This window comes from Sturnus vulgaris, chromosome 5 (genome assembly GCF_052056855.1).
Source record: "Sturnus vulgaris isolate bStuVul1 chromosome 5, bStuVul1.hap1, whole genome shotgun sequence".
NCBI lineage: Eukaryota > Metazoa > Chordata > Aves > Passeriformes > Sturnidae > Sturnus > Sturnus vulgaris.
The window spans coordinates 12,173,890-12,194,307 of record NC_142247.1 but is presented as its reverse complement, the minus strand read 5'-3'; the positions used below and the strand labels follow the sequence as shown (position 1 = coordinate 12,194,307).

Below are 20,418 nucleotides of genomic sequence, written 5' to 3'. Positions count from 1 at the left end.
TTGACAGGTTTTCTCGCAGAATAACAGGGCAGCATCCCATCTCCCCCGGCCTGCATTCCCCGCACCAAGGGAGACTGAGCACGAACACCCCACACTCCATTTGCTTGCCTGCTGAAACTCGCCCCCTCTGTCCCTGAAGGAGCAGCAAAGCCAAGCCAAGGAGTCGTTCCCATAGCCAAAAGATGTTAGAGATCTCGGGGAAAATTAACATAACCATTGACAGTCCCTGAGAGCTCACTAAATAGCAGCTTGGGAAGCATCCTCCCCTCTGGAGAGCGAGGGTAGCAGAAACAGACACGAGCAGATAATGCTCCAACAGGCTCTACTATACTTTAATCTTCAAAAGCTACCATTAGTAAGCCAGAGAAGTATATTTACCCACCAGACAAACACCACAAGTTCAGTAGGCTACTCTCCATTAAGCACTGAAATAACTCCTCTTTCTTTTCACATCCTACGGACAGTGAGGCGAAGCATCGCAGCCCGCCCGGCTCTCCCGCCGCTGCTCCCGCTCTCTGGGAGGGATGGGGGGGACACAGCGGAGATGGAGCAAATGTGGCCGGGGGCTGGGGCTGGGGATGAGGATGGCATGGAGGAGAAGGGCGGGGGTCGCGTCCCGGGCACCCTGTCCCCGGCGGCCCCGTGCGCGCTGCTTTCTTCCCGGGAAAGCAGCCGGCTCCGTCCCTCCGGAGTGATGGATGGAGGGAGGTGCGCATCGCTTTGGGGCTCCGCTTTGTTGGGTTTCACCTCCTGATCCCTTTCGCTTCTGCTCTGCTGGGCTGCAATAGCCACCTCGGCTCCGGCTTCGCGGGTCCAGCTCCGAGTGACCTGCCGCGGAGGGGATGAACTGGGGACGGCCCAGGGAAAGGCGAGAGAGCATTATTTATCCGCCACAACTTCTCATTGTCGCGGGGCAGCGCTCAAAAGATCCCCAAGCAGTTGGCTTTAAATAAAGCAGGCATTGCTTCCCTTGTATTTCCCCTCAGCAGTCGCCTTAGTATTATTATTATACTTCTATAGCTTTTGCTTTCGGACCTTATAATTATGTCACACAGCAAGGGAAACCGCCAGCATCCCAGCATCTGGTGTGCGGTTGCAAACTTTTGTTTTAAGATTTGAACTATTTATAGAAGGAAAACTTTGTAGGATAGTAATTTCCTACGGTTTTGAGAAAAATATGGCTACGCTTATATTAAAAGGGTGTATTTATTTATTTATTACGACTCCTTCCTCCTGTATAAAAAAAAAAAAAAAAAAAAGAAAAAGAAGAAAAAAAAAAAACTACCAGAAAACCCCAACCAACCAAAGATAGCACGGCAAGCTTTTTTACAAGCTATCGGTCACCTACTCAGCAGACATATCCCTCCTGTGAACAAGAAACAGACAGCTCTGGCTGAATTAATCTAACGTGCTTCCATAAAACTAAGCGCTTTTACAAATCGGTGGCCAAGACATGTGCATTTCATTAAGAATTAAGAATGTAGAAATAGGCTTTTAGTTTCTTTTTATGGGTGTGTTTATTCCTACTTTTCTCCCATAGCAGTGGGATATGTTTTTTCCATAGCCCACAGAAAATAGACGGACACACACACAGAGGAACACACGCACACGTGCTTGTTTATGTGCATGTGACCCTGTGTGCGCATGCAGAGAAAAAACCACGAATATATAAAAATCCATCTACAGTTCAGGGATAGGACCTAAAATTCGCATCCGTCGGGGCACAAAAAACTGAGGTCGATTTGGGGTTTGGGACAGCAGGGAAAACCGTCCGGCCCCGGCAGCCGAGATAAATGCGGGGCCGAGGATGCCAAAGCCGGGTTCCCCATCACCGACAGGGGCGAACCCCTCTGCCGCATCCCCGGCAGCCTGGGCAGGCTCCGAACCGCCCCAGAGCTCCCCTGGGCCCGATCCCCGCGTTCCGACACGGACATTCTATCCCCGGGGCTGGGGGATGCTCAAGGGAGGGAGAAGTCTCCCCGATTTTAAAGCGGCTCCCTCCGCCGGGTACCTGCCGCCCCAGCGCCCTCCTTTCCGTACGGCTGCCCCGCGGCGCGGTCAAGTCTCCTCCGGAGTGCAGGAGAACAGAAGCCCTTGACAGCTCCCCGGCAGCCCCTCCGGACCCCGGCTGCAGTCCCGGACGTGCCTGGCTTCCCTCCGGCCGGCGCGGGGACCCCGGCCCACCACCCCCGCCACCCTAGCGCGGCGGCCGGCGGGCACAGAGACCTGCCGGGGGACCTGCAGGAGAACGACGGCGGACACTCTCTCTGCAGCCCTCACGGACTAGTCCAGCCGCTTCTTATCCACCGCAACGACAGATACAGATATAGATATTAAAAAAGAGACCGAAATTCCTCGCAGTCCCACCCACCGACTCTCATTTCCCCCACCCCTACCTCCACCCCCTTCCTCACAAGGAAAAGGTCCTGGAGCCAGCTCTGACTGCGGGACGGGAGATCCCTCCGGAGCGAAAGCAGCCGGCCGGCGAGCGCCTCGGCGGCGGGGGCTCCCCGCGGGCGGCCCGGGCTGGGCGCTCGCCGCCGGCTCCCCGGGATCTCCGCACACACACAGCCTTCCCCCGACGGGCACGAAGCGATGCCCATCTCCGGTTTGGCAGGAGGAGGAGTCGGGGTCGGAGTCCCCAGGGGAGACGCCGGCCGCTCCGCGTCCCGTTGCCCCGCCGCCCTCCTAGGTGCGCCGCCCCCGCTGCGGGCACGCCGGGCCCCGGCCTCGCCGGCGGGGCAGCCCCGGGAGTTACCTGGCGGTGCGTCCCTTCCCCCGGCGGGGTCCGACCAGCAGCGCCAGCACCGCCACCAGCACAGCATCTCCTCCTCCTCCGCCGCCACCACCACCACCATCCTCACCACCACGCACCGCACGGAGCTGCCGCCCGTGCTGGCTTCTCCCGGCTCCCTCTGCTCGCTCTGCGCATTGCCCCTAGGTAGCTGCTAGCGGGGGCATTGCAAACAGTATTTGGAAAAAAAAAAATCTGGATCACTTACAGGTAACTCCCACTGGTAAGGATGAGGAAAATCTGAGGGTAATACACTGAGAGTAACACACTGCGAGATGAAAAAAGGATCATGGCTGAATCCCGTTTACACTCTTGAGTTCGCTTCCTTGGTTATTCCTTTCTGGCCCCCCCTGGTCGTAATTCCCCACCCTTTTTGGTGTCAGCTGTGGCTTGAATCTGAGTTGGAATCCAGTCCCTTGGGCTTGGGGGGGTTTTGTCTGTTTGTTTGTTTGTTTGTTTGTATTGTTGTGTGTAGTATTCCCCTGGTGCTAATGCTGCTCCCTGTGCAGAGTGTGTGCTGCTGCTGTTGCTGCTCTCGCTGCTGCTGCTGCTGCCTCTGGGCTCCTGCCTGTCATGTCTCAGTGGTTGGAAGTTGTTACAGTGGGTTCTCGTGTTGGAATGAGGATGGTTTAAGGGATTTGGATGGCAGAAAGAGCCTCTCTCTCTCTCCCTCTCTCTCTGTAACTCTCCTGAGACCCGGGGCTGCCATTGGGCAGTCAGTCACTGCAATCCGCCTACTTTTTTTTTCTCTCCCTCTCTCTCTCTCTCCCTTTTTTTTTTTTTTTTTTTTTTTTTTTTTTTTTTTTTTTTTTAGGGGGAGGATGACAATGGAAAGACACTGATCTAGCCCGGGCTGCAATGAATCCGTGCTCCCTGGCTGAGCCCTCGCCGTGCGCCTCTCCTCTCGTACAACCGCTCCTTTCGCGCCCCGTGGGGCATTTTTAAGTCCCCCCCAGCGCTCGGTGGGCTGAGAGCTCCGTGCGTCTGCGTCTCCTTAGCTCGTCCTGGGAGAGACTGGACGAGCTGGCAGCTCCCAACTCCAGTCTCGGTAAATTGCTTTATTGTGGCCGGCTGTCCCGGTTCCACCGAGGAGTTCCGCCCTCCCTCCAGCCTCGGCGGGGGTTTGGCTGTCGTTGTGCCCCCGATGTTAAAAATTAGGCTTCGATTTCAGGAGTAACGTCAAGAAAAAGGAACATATATGTAGTCATAGCCTTACTGAGTGAGAAATAAAGACATGCACACTCGTAGCTTCCTGGCGAGATTGGGTTTCGCGTGAGAGCAGGGAAGGGAAAGGACTAGTGTGGAACGGCCGCTGTACGAAGCGAGCGGGGAGCCGCTGCCGGTGGCTCCTGGCTCCCCACACCTCTCGCCACCTCCATAGGAAGAGCTTTCGTCTCCGCTCTTCCCTTTCCTTCTCTCTTTTCCGAGAAGATGCAAGTCCGAAGAGACGTTTCCCGGCAGGTTAGTTGCCTCTCTCCCGCCTTCCCCCTGAGCCGAGCTACTCCTGTCCCTTGGCACCGCCGCGCACCGCGGCAAAGAGATGCTCGACCCTTCCCACTCCGGCGGGCGGGAGCCCTTCAACCCGAGCAGCCCGAGGCGAGCAGGAGATAATCGCTCTTTCTCTGCTTTGTTGGGCGTCTGTCTTTTATCTCGGAACTGCTGAGAGCGATGGTGAACTACGCGCGCTGCGAATACCGGGGCTGGGGGTTGAAAAAGACCCCCGAAAAAGAAATGGCCACCGAAGACACTTAAACCGAAATACAGCTGAAATGGGGAAGAACCAGGCTCCGAAGTGTCCTCGGTCTGTAAATGTTCGTCTCAGGTTAATTACCTAATGACTGAGGAAGATGTCTTGGCTAAGAGATCTACCAAACACCCCGGTAACACTCCTCCAGTTAACCAGTCCCAGAACATGGGTGCAGCTGTCTCAGCGACACAACGAAATATTCCCTCAGATAGAACGGGAATTGCAGAACTGGTGCAAAAACGTTGTATGCCACTCAATATGCGATAAAAATCTTCTCGGGGTTTGGTTGCTTTAACCACTTTCATCTGAAAGTTCAGCACAGACGTTGGGGCAGTCAATGTCCCTTCGAGAAACGCTGATCTCGATTAACAAGAGACGGAAGCTTAAGCCTTTCAACGAGTATTTACATCCCAGAACCGTCTTATTTATAATTATTTAAGATTCTAAAATGGACCTATTTAGACTTCTGTAAGTGTGCATGCAAGTCTATATATAGCGAAAGAGTTAGAGATGTGTGTCTCCTGCAGTGCCCTTTCCCCTGCTAGACATGTGGCTGGGGCAACTCTGCTGAGCGTGAAACCAGGAGAACGAGTAGCCACTTTGAATGCTTTATTTCTAGCATTTACTCCGCTTCGGATAGGTATTTTAAATGTGCGTCTGCTTTTAAAGATGTGCCTGGGGGGGAAAAGGAGGAGCAGAACAAACTGTAAAAATGCAAAGTAAATGTTGGCACTGGAAAACTTCGAACTTGTGCTGGCAAAGTTTGACCCGCTCCACCTGAAACGAAGATGGTTTGCCAATTTCCACTATTTTCAGGTCGAAACTGACTTTATCCACAGATTTGTTGTGTTGGGAAAGAAAAGTCGTATAAAGAAACCAAACCGTGCAGTTTCTTTTCGGGGAGTTGATTTTTATTCTAAAACCACGGGCCGGTTATTACGTCGAAAAATTACTGATGATGAATTATGATGATGAGGAGGATGACGACTATGACGACGATGATGAGAATAACCTTGTAAATTCCATCCAAATGGTTTCTATACGTATTTCAGCCGGGGCAGCGAGAACCACACTCATTTTGTTCATTGAAGACGAACACATTTTCTTCAATAAAATGTCACACTGGAAGAAAGATATTGTCGGTGACGTCTAATATGCGCACTTCAGCATCTGTCTCTCCTTTTTCCACAAACAGCTGTATTTTGGACAAAATGACGCAGAAATGCACTGAAATAGTTGCCGACACTATAGTCGGGCAGGCACTAATGAACTATTTGGGGTTTTGTTGTTGTTGTCAAGGGGGGGGGGGGGTGGGTGGGTTTTTTTCCCTATTATCTATCTATTCCCAGCCGCGGTTCCTCTTTCACCCCAAGCTTGGGGAGAGTCCGCACGTCGGGCAGAAGGGCAAGTTGGAAGCCGGGAAGGCGCATTAGGCGGGCAACACACCGGCTCCTTTCCGGGCGGAACCGTGCATTTCTTGTATCTCACCGAGCTGCAAGTCAGGTGCCGGGGGACAGAAGGCAAGAATGAGTCTCAGAATGAGCGGTGTCTGGCCGATGGGAGAGCAGGGAAGGCGGTGGCGGCAGCACAAAGGCAGGTACCCGTGGAGGGACCGGGGAGCGTATGGTCCCGCCGGCAGGACGGCGCCAGGCAGCCCCGGGCCGCGGCCGCACCTCCCGGCGCTCCGGGCGGGAATCGCGCGGGTCTCCTCTCGGGGCCTCGCCGCGGCTCCTGGCGCTCCACGTGCTGCCCGCCGTCGAGGCTGAGCTCCGGCCGCTGCCTGCCGACAGCCGTAGGGACAGGGCCGACCCGGGCGGACTCTCCGCGGCCGGACAGCCCAGGGGACTGCGAGGGGGGCAGGATTTCGTTGGCCTTTGCTGCAAACGCCGCAAAGCCAAGGCGAAATTTTCCGCAGGGGAGGCGAGTGAGACCGGCTCTCACGTTTCCCCGCCGCAGCATCCCTGGGAGTCCCGAGAGGGCGCGGAGTGCTCCAGCTTTCTCAGAATGGGCCGGAGTCCCCGACGTCCGTAGCCCTTTGCGCCCTCAGCTTGAATGGGCACGAAAGAAGCGTCCCTGCCCCGCCTCCCAAAGGGGTGCTGACACCTTTCGTTGCTCCCTTGGGCAGCGCCAGCTCCCGCCGCTCCCATCCCTCTAACATCATAGTGACCTTCTCCCCGCGGGAAAAGGAGATCTTCTCCGCTCCCTTTGGAGCTGCCCGGCTGTCACCTTTCCTTTCCTCCAGAATAAAGAGGAAAAGGGTAGGGTCTGCCCCCATATCTCGGATCCGGATATTGTCCGCCACTTCATCTTTCCGAAAGACACATCACTCAAGCCCAGAGCTTTCGCTGTGATTTGCGTCTGTGGTACTGCTGTGAACTTTAATTTCTGACGTATTTATTAATTAAACGGTGTCCGAATGCTCTGTGATCTTGGCAGGAAATATTTCTGTTTCAGTCCTGCCTGAGGTCAATATTTGATGTAACCTGTTATCGCGGGGGGCTACATGAACTCAGCAGGGCTGCAGGTGCTTCATGATTCGGTGCCTGGAAATGTCATCGACAGAAATATTAAGGGATGCTTCACCTCACCTCTGTTTCTCCAGCAAACTAGGGGACCGGAAATAGAAACGGGAACAACGGAAGATTCCCGAGAGCAAGGACTACCTGAGCGGGACCCTGCTCTCTTCTCCTAACTGGAGGAGATAGTGGCTTCTTTATGGGACCCTGCCATGTCACCCCATGCAAAACCCCGGGCCGTCCAACAGCTTAAGTATTGCGTTATTTTCTCTCCCCTCGGTGTCATGTTTGCCACCGAAAGTGGAGCTTTTAGCACGTTGTATTAAGACACGAAGTCGTGCTCAGCAGCAAGGAAAAAAAAAACAAACAAAAAAAACAACCTGCCAAGCCTCCTCTCCTTGCCGGGGCTGACACGACGGCTCTCTCCTTCCCGCTGAAAATCAACCGAATGCCCTGGAAGACATTTTATCCACCTTCACCTCCCCCTTTTCAAAGCAAAGAGCTCACCAGAAAAGGCATCATTACACCCAAAGGATATGGTTTCAACAAAATGGTAGTTCCAGTGGCTGATGAAAGAGGAAATAATTGCATCCCACATGCCTAGCCTAGAAGTAGCCCTGGATCCCAGAGCACATTTCTCTCCTATTGTTCAGAGAAAGTGAAGTATCCTCATCGCCTTACAGCATGGTGATGGATCTGATAGGGTTTCCGCAAAGGCTTTTACTGTTCCTGATGTCTGCTCAGTTTCACTTCCAGACTCAGTCCAACAGCATTCTTGTGATTTTTGCTCTGAATTCCCTTCTAAAACAGCCAAAGAGAGATCTGCCTTCCAGACTGCAACATGTGCCCAAATCTTCTGTCCCCTTCTGCCGCAGCGAAAGCAATAGCTGTACCATTGCTCTTATTTTGCAAAGCGTTTTCTTTGAGCTGCCTACCTCTCTGTGAGGGGTGTGCTGTACAAAGTCCTCACAATATTGAAGTAGATTGGGTACCCTGTCATCGCTTCATTCATGGATACACAGCCTCAACAAATTCACTACACATCTAAACTCCCGGCAATTCGAGCCTAGAGGGGGACAGAGCCCATCGGTGCCGACCCTGGCAACGACAAAGGGCGGTGCAGGTACTCGGCCCCGCAAAGGTTAGAGCACTGAAAGGACCTGTCTCCAGCAGGCAGGATTTGGAGCTACCCCAGGGCATGTGTCTCAGCCGGGGCAGGGGCGGACGCGGGCTCCCCACCGGGACTGGTCAGGGGGCAGCGCGGAGGGCGTCTGCCGTGCCCCTTCCTCATCCGCGCATCCCCCGCGGGTCGCCCATGGGGCAGCGCCGAGCTCCGCCGGCCACCGCGGCAGCACCTGCGGCTGCAGGGGCGGGCCCAGAGCCGTGCCAGAAATACCTAAATAAGCAAACACAAAGGGATGCAATCCGGCTGGTGCCCGCCGAGCAACCCGCTGGGAACCCTCCGGGAAGCAGCCCGCGGGTCTCGCCGGCACCCTGCGAATGGTCCGCTCTGCCTTTGCCGCCCGCAGCTGCGGGATCTCCCGATGGGGCATACAGAGCCGGCCGCTCCCTCTCTCATCCCCGAGGAGCCCAGTTTAATTCCTTCCCCTCGCTGTTTACCCTTAATCCTCGGCTCTGGCGCGCTCCCACTTGCAGATCCCCACCCTCGCCCCCTCCTCCCGCCGCTGCCCGCGCTGCTGACAGCGGGGAAGGGGCTGTTCGGGGCATCGTGCGCGGAGCAGCGCCCGCGGCGGCGGGTCCTGGCGGCAGGGCCGAGCCGGGCCGGGCCGGGCCGGGCCGCTCCTCGCTCCTCTTCGCCCTCCCGCTCCACTGCCCCGGCCGGGCTCCAGCCTGCCCGTCGCTTTGGAGAACTGTGCCCGTTCTCCTGCCTTTGAGAGCTGCCCTTTGACTTCCCCGTCCTCTTCCACGTATTGATTTCAAGGTGGGAAGCTAGCATTTTTGGATTGCAACTCACCTTATGTATTCTTGATCATTAAAAAAAAAAAAAAAAAAAAAATCCCGCAGCTATGCAAAGACAGGATCTTTAAAGAGTTTGTAGTTCGACAGGTAAGGACTCGGCTGGGGCTCAGGAATGTGGAAATTCAACTCAAGTCAGCCTACTGCGACGAGCAATATTAATAAGGGCATACAGGCACTGGGGGGAGAGGCAGAGGGAAAGAGGGCGAAACTTGGCAACCAAAATAACCGCGTGCTCTCGATTGCGGTGATCAAACACCGAGGAGCAAACAGCGGGCTCCCCGGGAGCCCCCGCCGCACCCTCCCGGGCCCCGGGCCGGTCCCCGGGCCGGTCCCTTCGCCGGAGCCCGCTTGGCTTCCCGGGAGCACCAGAGCAGAGGTAGCCGGACCAGTTGTCAAGTTAATTTCAACACGTCCGTGTGATGGATAGAAACGCAAATTGTGTCTAGGCCTGCATAAACCAAATCCCTGAGCGCAGGTTCAGAGCAGGGATTCCCCTCCTCCCGCCCCTTTCGCCTAATACCTCAGCTCTGCTCTATTGTCCCAGCAGCAGCGCCTGAGTTAACTCTGTCAGGCTGCCTTTTCTATTTTTTTTCCTCTGAGGGTACTGTAAGCCAGAGATAATATTTAAGTTCGCTTAAGCAGTACAAAATAAAAGGATCCGTCATCACTCACGACCGGCTCCCTGCAGGCTCGGGGCGGGCTGACCGCTCCGCCGCCGGGCATGGCCCGGGACTGGGGGAGACCCACGGCTGTGCTTCGGGGGGCTGCCGGCGCTTGGACACCCGGGGACGGAGACAGAAATAATTACATCTTTTATTTTCCTCTTTTTTTTTTTCCTCTCTGCAGTATTTTGTTCCCAACTCCGCACTAACGTGACCCAAAAGCCAAGGAGATTTGTCGTGCAGAAGGACTTACCCTAATTTGACATAGATGACTCCAAAGCATAGAAACACGTAGAAAATCCACTTCCGAAAGTTTCTGTGCATGATCTAGAAAATGGACTGAGCCATAAAAATTGCACAAAAAGCCGAAGTGATCGTGTCGATTAAATCCCAGTCAAGAGCACTGCTGAAGCTACCCAGGAGCAAAGCCGGCCGAGCTGTAAAAAGTCAACTCCGAGCAGATAGGCAGCTCTTCCCAGAGCCATGGTGACCGAAACCGGCTCCGATATTAAAGCTAAAGAGGAAGGAAAAACGGAAAGGGCTGCTCAAAACAGTAAAACAAAACCCCAAGACAGACAGTCTGAGGGAGAGAATGAGCAAGCACTGATCTTGATCAACTGCCTCATAGAGCCCTGAAGTTCAATCTGTTTTTACTTGTTCTGACTTCCCCAGGTAACACTACGTATCTTGCAATCTATGGCTCCAGGTAGGAGGATCTCTCTTTCTCTTTCTCTCTCTCTCTCTCTCTCTCTCTCTCTCGCTCTCTCTCTCCCTCTCCCCGCTCTTCCCTCCACCCTGCATGTGTCAGGATCTAATACATATCTTATCTGTGTGTGCGTGTGCGAGCTGTGCGTGTGTTTGTGTTTCAAAAGGCATGTCCTTAAGCCGGAGTGTTGGGGAAAACACATGAAACGTATCCAATAAGGGAAATAAAGGACTCGTCCTCTCAAACCGAAGCATTTTTTCATTTCCTCTATATGGTAACGCGGCTGGATTTGCAATGTACGGACTTCACAAAAGAAACTGTTACACTTTTCCATTTTTTTCCTTTTCTTTTTTCTTTTTCTTTCCCTTTTTTTTTCTTTTTTCTTTTTTTTTTTTTCCCCTTTCATTTCTTTCTTTCTTTCTAAACAAACAGAGGAAGGCGTTAATCCCCACTTGCTGGCAGCTCCGTATCCTAAAAGGCAACGTGAGTCCAGACTACTTCTTCGGCCGTTTGACCGTGCTGGACACAAATGTCTGACACCAAATTTGGTATAATTTTCCGCAGTAAGAAAATACGCTTCCTTCTTTGAGAAACAGATACACTTGGCTTTTAACACTAGCTTAGGATATTCAGTTTGATGGTCCTAGAGAGATTAATCAGTGGGACAAAACCTCACTTTGTGTTCAGACACTAACAGTGAAGTAAGGCATCCTTTTCTTTCTGGTTTTTTTTTTCCTTTCCTTTCTTTCTCTCTGTTTTTTTCTGTTTTTCTTCCTCACTGATTTCTGAGCTGCTCCGTTTATTCCTGCATTCTGTGGAATTATCTATTCCAGCCTACTACACAATGTGTGCCTGTCCGGAGGCACAGACCTGCATGCATATGCACGCTTAAATAGCACTCCGATACAAGTCTGTGGGCTGTAGGGAGTTACACAGATACGGAAAAACTCGTGCACCTCTGCCCTCTCCTACACATACATTCATATACGTGTAGCAACAGTCAGCACAGATGGCTCTAGGCATCTCTCAGAGAGAATCGGCTAAACACACACCAGGAAAGGCTGAAAGGAAAGCAGGCAGTGACAAGCAAGCAAAAGAGGCTGAACACAGAACTTAATCGTAAAGTATCTATCCTGACGGAGAAAACAAAGGATTTTTTAAAGGCCAGCCAGGCTGCCGTGGTTGAAGAGGTGCAGTGTGAAATCGCAGGTCATGTTTAGACTCTCACAGTGAAGGCTGCCTGCACCTTGTCATCACCCAGCCAGCCCACAGAACAGGGTCCTCTCCAGGCATCATGCAGACACCCCAAGCCAGTGAGGGGAAGGGGACCATGTGAGGGGAAGGGGAAAGGTCTCAGAGCGCGTCCCCCAGTAGCGATGAAGGCGGCCGACACTTCCCACTCCACCGCCAGCTCCGATTCCTCTGCTGAGGATCGGTTGGCTCTTTTCCCCCCCGCATTCCTCAGTTTTATTCTTTAATAATCATCACTCGGGCTCTCGGAGGCAGCCAACTCTCCTCCAGCCCACTCAGCTACGCTGTCATCAGTATTCCACTACAGACAATTTGTCCTTAAAAAATGCCGAGTCTTCCCTTCACACTCATTTCCTTGTATTTAAATGTCATTCATTCTTTTTTTTTCCCCTGACCCAACATAAGCGTTTTTTGTTTCTTCATCCCCACTATTTTTAGGCAATTTTTTGTAAGATTAGGCCGTGTTTCACAAAATCACAGGAATCCCAGGCATATGGTGCAATTCTTGGGGCTGTCCTGTGCAAGTCCGTGAGTTAGACTTTGAGGATCCTTGTGGGGCCCTTCCAGCTCAGAATATTCTGTGACTCCTTGATTCTGTTCCCCTTTTGCAGAACCATGTCTCCAACAGCCTCCTAACTTACTACTGCCTCCCAAACTCTTCAACCAACACCAAAAGGTCATTCACAATATGCAGACCCACCACCACCTGCCACTTGTGAATCTCTTTTCAGGTTTTTTAAACTTTTTGGAAACGAAGTGTCATGTGTCCGTCACGAGAGTAGCGGGGATGCGGTAGAGGGAGGAGCGGAGTACGCAAAGATTTTTCCCTGCGGCCGAGGCGGGCGGCAGGGCCAGGCAATGCCTAGGGTGGGTGCCGCGGGGATGTGCCCTGGGGATGTACCCCGGGGTTGTGTCCCGGCAATCTGTCCGGAGCGCAGCCCCGAGGATGTGCCCCGGAGATGTGACCTGGGGATGAGCCCCGGAGATGTGTCCGGAGCGCAGCCCCGGGGATGAGCCCCGGAGATGTGTCCGGAGCGCAGCCCCGGCCCCGCGGAGGCGGTGCAGTCCCGGCCGGTCCCGCGGGGTCACAGCGCCACCCCGCGGCGATGTGTCGGGGCCAGCCGGGAGGTTGCGGGGCTCCAGGAGCGGAGAGCGCGGGGCGGCCCCGTCCTGTCGGGCTGGATGCGCTCAGGAGCACCGGCGCTGCCGGGACGCGCAGGCCGACAGCCCCTCGGCCGCTGGCTATAGGAGGCTACCTATAGGGCTACCTCCCTTTGCCTCCGCACCCGCGCACAAACCCGGGCGCGGGTCCGGAAGAGGCGTGGAGGGGCAGGCTGCCTCCCCCGCGTGTGAGGCCGTGTGCAGGAGCTGGGCATCCACTGCCCAGGGAGATTAGGAGGAACGAGGAGCTCCGCATCACAACTATTTGTTGTTACAGGTCTCCTCTCCAGACCCCTCGTGCCTGTTTTATCACAAACGCCATGGAAGTAGGAATACAACTCACATTGTCTCCGTCTCCTCAGTGACTGCCAGGCTAGCACATCCCATTTGCTTCTGAGAACTAGTGAGGATTTTTCGTTGCAAACCCAAGAAGTTCCAACAACATAAACTAGACTAGATTGTAGCATATTTAGAAGGCAAAAATTTCTATATTTTTGACCCTTACTCCCCTGTTATCTTCAGCTAATTGATTTGAAGATCCTGGACTGGGGGAAAATTATACACCTTCTTACCTTCAAATATCAATTTGACTGTCCTGAAAACTTAGGCTGAGGACAAGAAGATTTAATGAGGTTTAATAATTTTATGATTTAAGAAAAAGCTCTGTAGAATATTTAAATGCTTAATTCTCACATTAGTGTTCAGAGATTCACCTGATTACTTTATGTGCCAAATATATAAGGCCCATTGAAATACTTTAAACAAATACCACCTTAATAAAACTAAAATACTTTCTGAACACAAGGTAATATACCTAAATACAAAAGCATTGATAGATGTGGGTTGAAACCATTTGCTGAATGCTCTTCTAGTATACAATTCTTATTTATTACTTGTCCAAAACAATTGTCATAGTAGGGGATATAGTCAATTAAAAATTCAGTAATTCACTTTCTCACCCACTGAGCTTCTGCTGACAAAGCTCAACATTCATGCTTCCAAAACCTGCCAAAGGAAAGGTCACCTATACCCACTGCTTCTGGTCCCCACAACCCTCCCACACATCCTCATAGCCTTTTGATGAAGTGGCTCCTGTGGTAAAATATTTAAAGTCCTCATTGAGCTTCAGTTTCCCCATCCATCACAAATGCATTTACCCCTACTCCAACCGGAGAGCCTATTCCTTCACCTAGGGAAAAGAGTCCAAGCGACTTTCAGAAGTCACTGGTGAGGCTGTGAATCTGAAAGCTTAGTCAACAGGAGGCAACTATCGGGTGCAGGTACTCAAGGGCAGCTTAGGTGTGCATCTCTTTAAAAAAATGAAGATGATGGGAATGCGAGTCACTGGCCCAGGCATGGGTCCCATTTATTCCAGGATGTATCACAAGGGACACAGTGCTGTTTGTCTGACCTGGGGCTTATAGGGTTTCATGAACAGGGAACTCTGCCCAAGCAGGAGGAGCAATCTCCACAGTATGGGAACAGCTTGCAGCCTGTACAGCTCTGTAAATGGAAGTATGAGCAAGCAGGACCAAAGGGGAAAGGAACTGTTGGTCATAGCTCACATCATCTTCCCTAGCATTTTTCCAAGAATAGTGTTCAAAATCAGAGTAAATCCAGTGAAATTTCTAGGGAATGCAGACAACAGAGATAATTTCTCTGTTATGGGCCAATCTATGTGCTTTTCTTTTCTTTCTGTACTGCTCAGATCAACCACTGGACCAGGAGTTGGACTTCGATGATCCTTGTGGTTCCCTTGCAGCTCAGCATATTCTATGATTCTGTGTGTGCTCGTTTTAAGTCCAAAAGGCTTAACTACAAGGCAAATCCAGCTGCATTTTTCCCAGCCAGCCACTCTCTGGCACTGTTGCTCCACGCAGTTGTAGATGAAGGTCCCATATATCACTACAAAAAACAATTGCACAGAAACGTTCCATAGGGGAAACACCCAGAGCATATGGGGCTAAAAAAGAAAGAGAGGAAAAGAACTAAAAGAAGAAAATTATTTAAAAATAAGCACACAAATATAGGTGTCTTGCATCTGATCAGGATCTTACATGCAACTTACACACATTCTTAACAAATGTACACATTAAGTATATGCACATACTACTAGTATTTAATATTTTGTACATGTGTTACCATGCCTTTACACATGAAGTCTTTCTTTAAATCACACTATTTCATTTACCCACCTGCTTCCTAGGTCTAAGATGTCCCTTCTTTCTGAGAGACTACCAAACCCACTCTCTGATGCCAGAGTTTTTTTCAGACTTGGGATGTCCTTCACTAAGCTTCTGATGCTGAGATATGTTGTCAATCATCTGGTCTTTGAGCTTTGATTCAGCAGAAGAGTACCAAACTCATCTGGTAAGAGATTATGCTTTTGGCATGGGCATCTGGCACGGTGTCCTGCACAGCACAACTTAATGGCAATAAAACCTGCCTCATAGTCAAGGTTTGAGTCTGGCCTTACATAGTAACTGACCTGCCCACTGCTCTCTTAGTTCTTCTCTCACTTGGTATAATGCAAAACAGCATTTGGCCACATCTTTGATCACCACTGGCTTTCATCTCAGTTCCTTCCTTGTTTCTCTCCCTCTTTTTCTTTCCTCTCTTTTACATCTCATTACCTGGAATATGTTCCACTTTCTCAAGCTCTGTCTTCCTGTAATTCCCAAGCCTGTTAAGCCTCCACCAGTTTAGCAGACACCTAATTAGATTAATAAGGAACGCAGTTGTCCATGCTCAGTTGCTACAGGTGTTTCATACTTACAGCGAAATGCTGGTTTGAAAATTTCCGTTTACTTGTTTCATCCAAGCTGAGTCACTGTTCAAGCAGAGGTACAGTACACGTCTCTATAGCAGCATGAAATGGAAGTTACAGACTTTCTCACAAACTCCTCCCTTGATAACTGAAGCTTTACTGGCTTTGTTGCACTGGACTTAATAAAATTTTAGATTCTTTTTTCTGTTCTTCATGAACTAACTTCTTACTTCATTGACTCTATTAATTTGAAAAATTCTCTGCAGAAGAAAGTTGGGCAGTTAAAAAGGAATGTGAGTCAGCAATAACATATGGTTACAAAAAAAGAGAAATGCTATTAATAAGCAGGCATGTTGTATGGGAATGAACATAACATGTTCTGTTACTCTGCAGCAGCAGGAAGTTCAGATTCATGTATGAAATTGTCTTCTGGGAAGTGAAATTCAGTAAGTACATAGATCAGCTAGAGATGACCCAGAGGTGAACAACAGGATGATGATCCACTACAACAATGAAATAAATACATGATCCACGAGGAAAGGTTGTGTTGCTTTATTTTACAGAAACACAAACTGAGCAGGGAGAGTGTAATAGTCTCCAAATATTAAAAAAAAAAAAACATGTTGCAAAGACAGCAAGGCAAGGAATTGTTCTTGTGATAAATGGACTTGAGCAGGATTTAGACAAAAATAGTTTAATGGCAAATATTGCCAAGATTTAAGATCAAGTTAAATAATCATCTACAGAAATTCAGTAGTACAGGATCCTACCATAGGCTACAAACATCCAGGTTCCATTTAGACATGAAGCCTATGATTCTGTGACTCTGCTTTTCAACCACTGTGCTGTGAAAATTCCTTTCACCTTCATAAAGCATGGTGAGATGCTTCCTAACTTCTTCTGAAAGTGTTTCAGAAAGCATCTAGCTTGACCAGAGGAGATGGAGTTTGCATCCGGGAATTTAGAGGAACACCCAGAGCAGTTGTCTCTAGGCTGTTTTTCATGAAGCAAGCCCTTTCATCCTATCTTGCAGAAACAACCATTCTCCCCCATCCCCATGAAGCAAATGTCTAATGAAAGGAGCCTTTGCATATTTCTGATCAGTGCAGAAATTCAGAGACTCAAGGTTTGAGGCTGTAGATTCTGAAGTTTCGTGAACAACTTTTATCCATGCTTCAGATAATACAGTGAGACATCATCACTGAACCCAAGTCCATGACTTGCCTAAGGTAGCCCTTCCAAAGAAGCCTTATACCAAATGAATGCAAACTAAATATTGAGTTAAGCAAGACTTCTATCGGAATCAAGTTTAAAATAATTTTATACTAGTAATTTTATCTATAATCAGCAAGTCTCTAGGCCCTACAACTACATATGATGCAACAAAAGGAAAAATCAGGAGTCAGAAGTCATTTTTGCTGTGATTTACATGCTCATTCCTATTTTTTATTTTATTCTCAGACAGGTCTAGATGGGCAAACACATTTTTATTTATCTATGGTTTTGAAAGATGACTACCACGGGGGTTTAGATTACACTTAACCTTTAAAATAATCTTTCAAAAGCTAAGGGACTGAATAGTTTTATGTGATATACTAATTTTGTTTTGCCTGCCTATTGAGCGCTGTAATTTTTGTAAATATTACAAGGGAAGCTACGCATTGTTGAGCAGTTTTTTCTTCCTAACTGATCTTCTCTATTGTAACTTTACTGCATCTTGTGCAAAATGTTTTTTAGCTTCTGAGTTGAAAACCAATAAGCATTGATACTCAGCCTGAGAAGACTAAAGCTCTAACTCTTCTGTGTTTGGCCTGATGTTCTGCCCCAGTGAAATTGCATCACTGTATATTTCAAACACTACTAAGAATTACAGTTTGCATCACAGGGAGAAACCTTGAAATCTCATTGAGGTAAGCAACGTATTCCCCTTGGTTCAGACACAGTGAGATCCACAGAGTGTCACCAGGGCAGAATTCCAGTGCAAGGCTGAAGTGGCCATGGTGCCAAATTTGGGGATGAGCTTTTCGATAGGGAGCATGGCACTCTTCTATCAATGCTTCTACCAAGAGAAGATTGCTTCTTAGCAGAATTATGACAGAAACCTTCCTACCCTTTAATTGCCAAAGAGAAAAGTCTACCAGGTCCTGCTGTAGGTTTTTCACCACTGCAGCTGTCCCCTTACTAGACACTTCTTTTATCCCTGTTGTATGCAGAGAGATTGTGAGTCTAGAGTTGCAGGGTCCTTTGGATTCCTTCCTCAGGAAACCCTCCAGAGATATACTTTTCATTGTAAGAAGACAGGGCACCTTAGTAAGAATAAGCAAGAGAAATACAGGGGGGAAAGAGCATTAACAAATAAAATGTGGCAATGGTTCTCTCTTCCAATCGAGCCAGACATCAACATTTGGAGCTCTAAGGTATCATGAGGTTTCCACTTACCCTGCCTCATCTCCATCTATCCATGTTCTGGATTCATGGCCACACACTGAAGAAAATTTACTTGTTTCTAATTTGAGCAATGTAAGATTACTCTCTTCCCACTGGCTTGACCACAACATGGATGAGCTTGCCCCTTTTTTAATATGTCACTGGTGATAACAGCTTAATCATCTGAATCTCCTTTAACAATTCATCTTACTGCTTTCAAAGGTATTATTGACAATCTCTCAGATAAATGCTTAAATGCTTTTCTGTCATCAGAAGAAATACATGCCTCTGGAATTGCCCCCAGACCAGAACAGCATCATTGCATTTTGTGTATGTAAACACACAAAAATCTTGCATTTTTACTAACTCCAAATACAAAATCTTGCAGCTTCATTAACTGCAAAACCAGAAACCTTGTCATTTCACTAACTGCAAATAACCATCTAGAAAAGAGAAAAAAAACCCTGGGTTTTTGGTTTTTTTTTTTTTTTTTTTTTTTTTCTGATTTCTAAATTACACTTCCCAGAAATCTCAGGTCTAGAGTCAAGGTGTCTATTTGTGTCTTGCTACCTGGTGCAGTCTCCTGTTGGGGAAACATCCTAAAAGGTAAATAGTGCAGATTTAAGAGTGTATTTTTTTTGTCTCTCATATCAAGGCAATATTCAACTTATTTCAGCAACCAGTAAGAAACTGTAATAGCAGACCTATGTTTAGGTCATATTTGTTATCTTGTAATTGAGCCTTTAAACATTCATTTTTCTCTTAAGAATAACTCATTAACAGACTTGATAACCATCTCTTCATAAAAATACATGACTTTACAGGCTTTATTCATATTGAAATTATTAATCTGTTTTATTGTATACTGCTTACTATTTTGAGATAAATCTGTGTGAATATGAGCCCTCCTGTTTGGAATAAAAATATCATCTCTCAATTTTGTGCATGGTTGTTTGTAAAAATTACTCTGATGATCTGTACTTACATACATTTGACAGTACATTATTTCTAGATTTCAAAAGCTAATCACTTGCCTTCCAATGCTTGATGTTTTTAAATGACAAATGAGAACCTCTGGATTATTTTGTTCCATACACGTGAAATGCCAAGAAAAACTCCTAAATGTGATTTTTTTTCCCCTGCTCAGAGAAACGATGGCCTTCTAAGAAAAACAAGCATATCTAGAATTGCAATATTTAAAATTATCTTGATTTTTAAAGTAAATCTAATAATGGAAGTGGGGGGAGGGAGAGTCCAGACATTATTTTTGAAAGCACAGGATTGATGATATTAATGTTGCCAGCTTAAACATGAGAACATTGGTTTGTTTAGCTTGCTGTCTTTTCCAACAGCCATCATTTAAAACCATCTATGCTCTTACCTAGGAGAGTCTGCAATTTATTTACAGCTACAGTAAAGTCAGTACTGAAATAAATTTCCATTCTTTAGGCTACTTCTTAGGAGTTACAAATATCTCTAGGGTCTTAAATCTAAAATAAATGCCCCATTAAAGAGGTTTTCAGGTGAAGATGACCCCTAGTGAGTAGTTTTCATAAGGATATGTCCAATGAAGCTTACTCTTCATTCATCCTCCATCTGTTTTCCAGAACATTTGTCTCTTTTACATAGATATTTTAAACATTGCCTCTGAGTATCAGGGTAGGTGTGTTGTCATGTAGCAGTTCTACGACAAAGTAAAATATATTAACACACATATATATACAAATATGTATATGTATATGTAATATATGTTTTATTATATGTATATGTATGTAATAGCTAGACTTTGGAAATTATCTAAAAAGCTTTGCCACCCTTCCCTTAACAGCTTTCAATGATTCAAATAATGTTATTTGCATCATGTCCTCCCCCAGGTCACTGACTTAGAATGGTCACTTATCTACAAATCTTTCCTACATTTTCCTTCTATTACAATAAGCCTCTCCTTCATCAGGATTATCAGCAAAAGCTGCAGGATATTTTATCTGGCTGCAATTCAGCTTCATGTGGGGGTGCTCACATGCACCCTGAGGTATTTTGTGCCATTACAAGCAATTTATGAGATGTTTAAAAGTGCATACTTCACTTTACACATTTAACTCTTTGCTTGACTCCAGTGTCTGCTTAAACTCAGTACGTGATATGTGCAGAGACCAGGGTTTAAATCTTACACGGTGTTGACAGCCTCTAGTCTTTCGTCACCTCCTTTGGAGCTGAAGGTTCTCCACAGATTGTTTGGATGCAGCCCTAACATGCCTTACATGCATTATAAAAAGAATTTAAAAATTCTTTCCAAACCAAGGCTTCCTGAGCAAGGGCCCAAAAGGGCAGGAGATTCTCCATTAAGCCTTTCTGGCATGAGACCTACACTCCTGCCCTGGGGTTTGGGCTCAGTTCCCTTCCAATA

The 20,418-nt window shown here is 48.4% G+C and overlaps 1 protein-coding gene and 1 long non-coding RNA gene across 3 annotated transcripts in view; one reads left to right on the top strand and one right to left on the bottom strand.

Moving 5' to 3' along the window:
- Window positions 1-3,424, bottom strand: part of WNT7B (Wnt family member 7B) — an 87,814-nt gene extending 84,390 nt beyond the window's left edge. Inside the window, exon 1 of one of the 2 annotated variants that reach the window (XM_014880428.2) lies at window positions 3,003-3,424. In XM_014880428.2, coding sequence (XP_014735914.1) covers window positions 3,003-3,085 — 83 coding nt within the window. In that variant the 5' untranslated portion in view covers window positions 3,086-3,424. Of the gene's footprint in view, window positions 1-2,758; window positions 2,827-3,002 lie in introns of those variants that run through there. The other variant, XM_088164856.1, reaches the window with a different exon arrangement.
- On the top strand, window positions 2,800-5,673 carry LOC148223561 (uncharacterized). The gene is made up of 2 exons (XR_015803766.1): window positions 2,800-3,004; window positions 3,609-5,673. It is a non-coding gene; the product is annotated as an uncharacterized LOC148223561 (long non-coding RNA).
- Window positions 5,674-20,418: the final 14,745 nt, after the last annotated feature.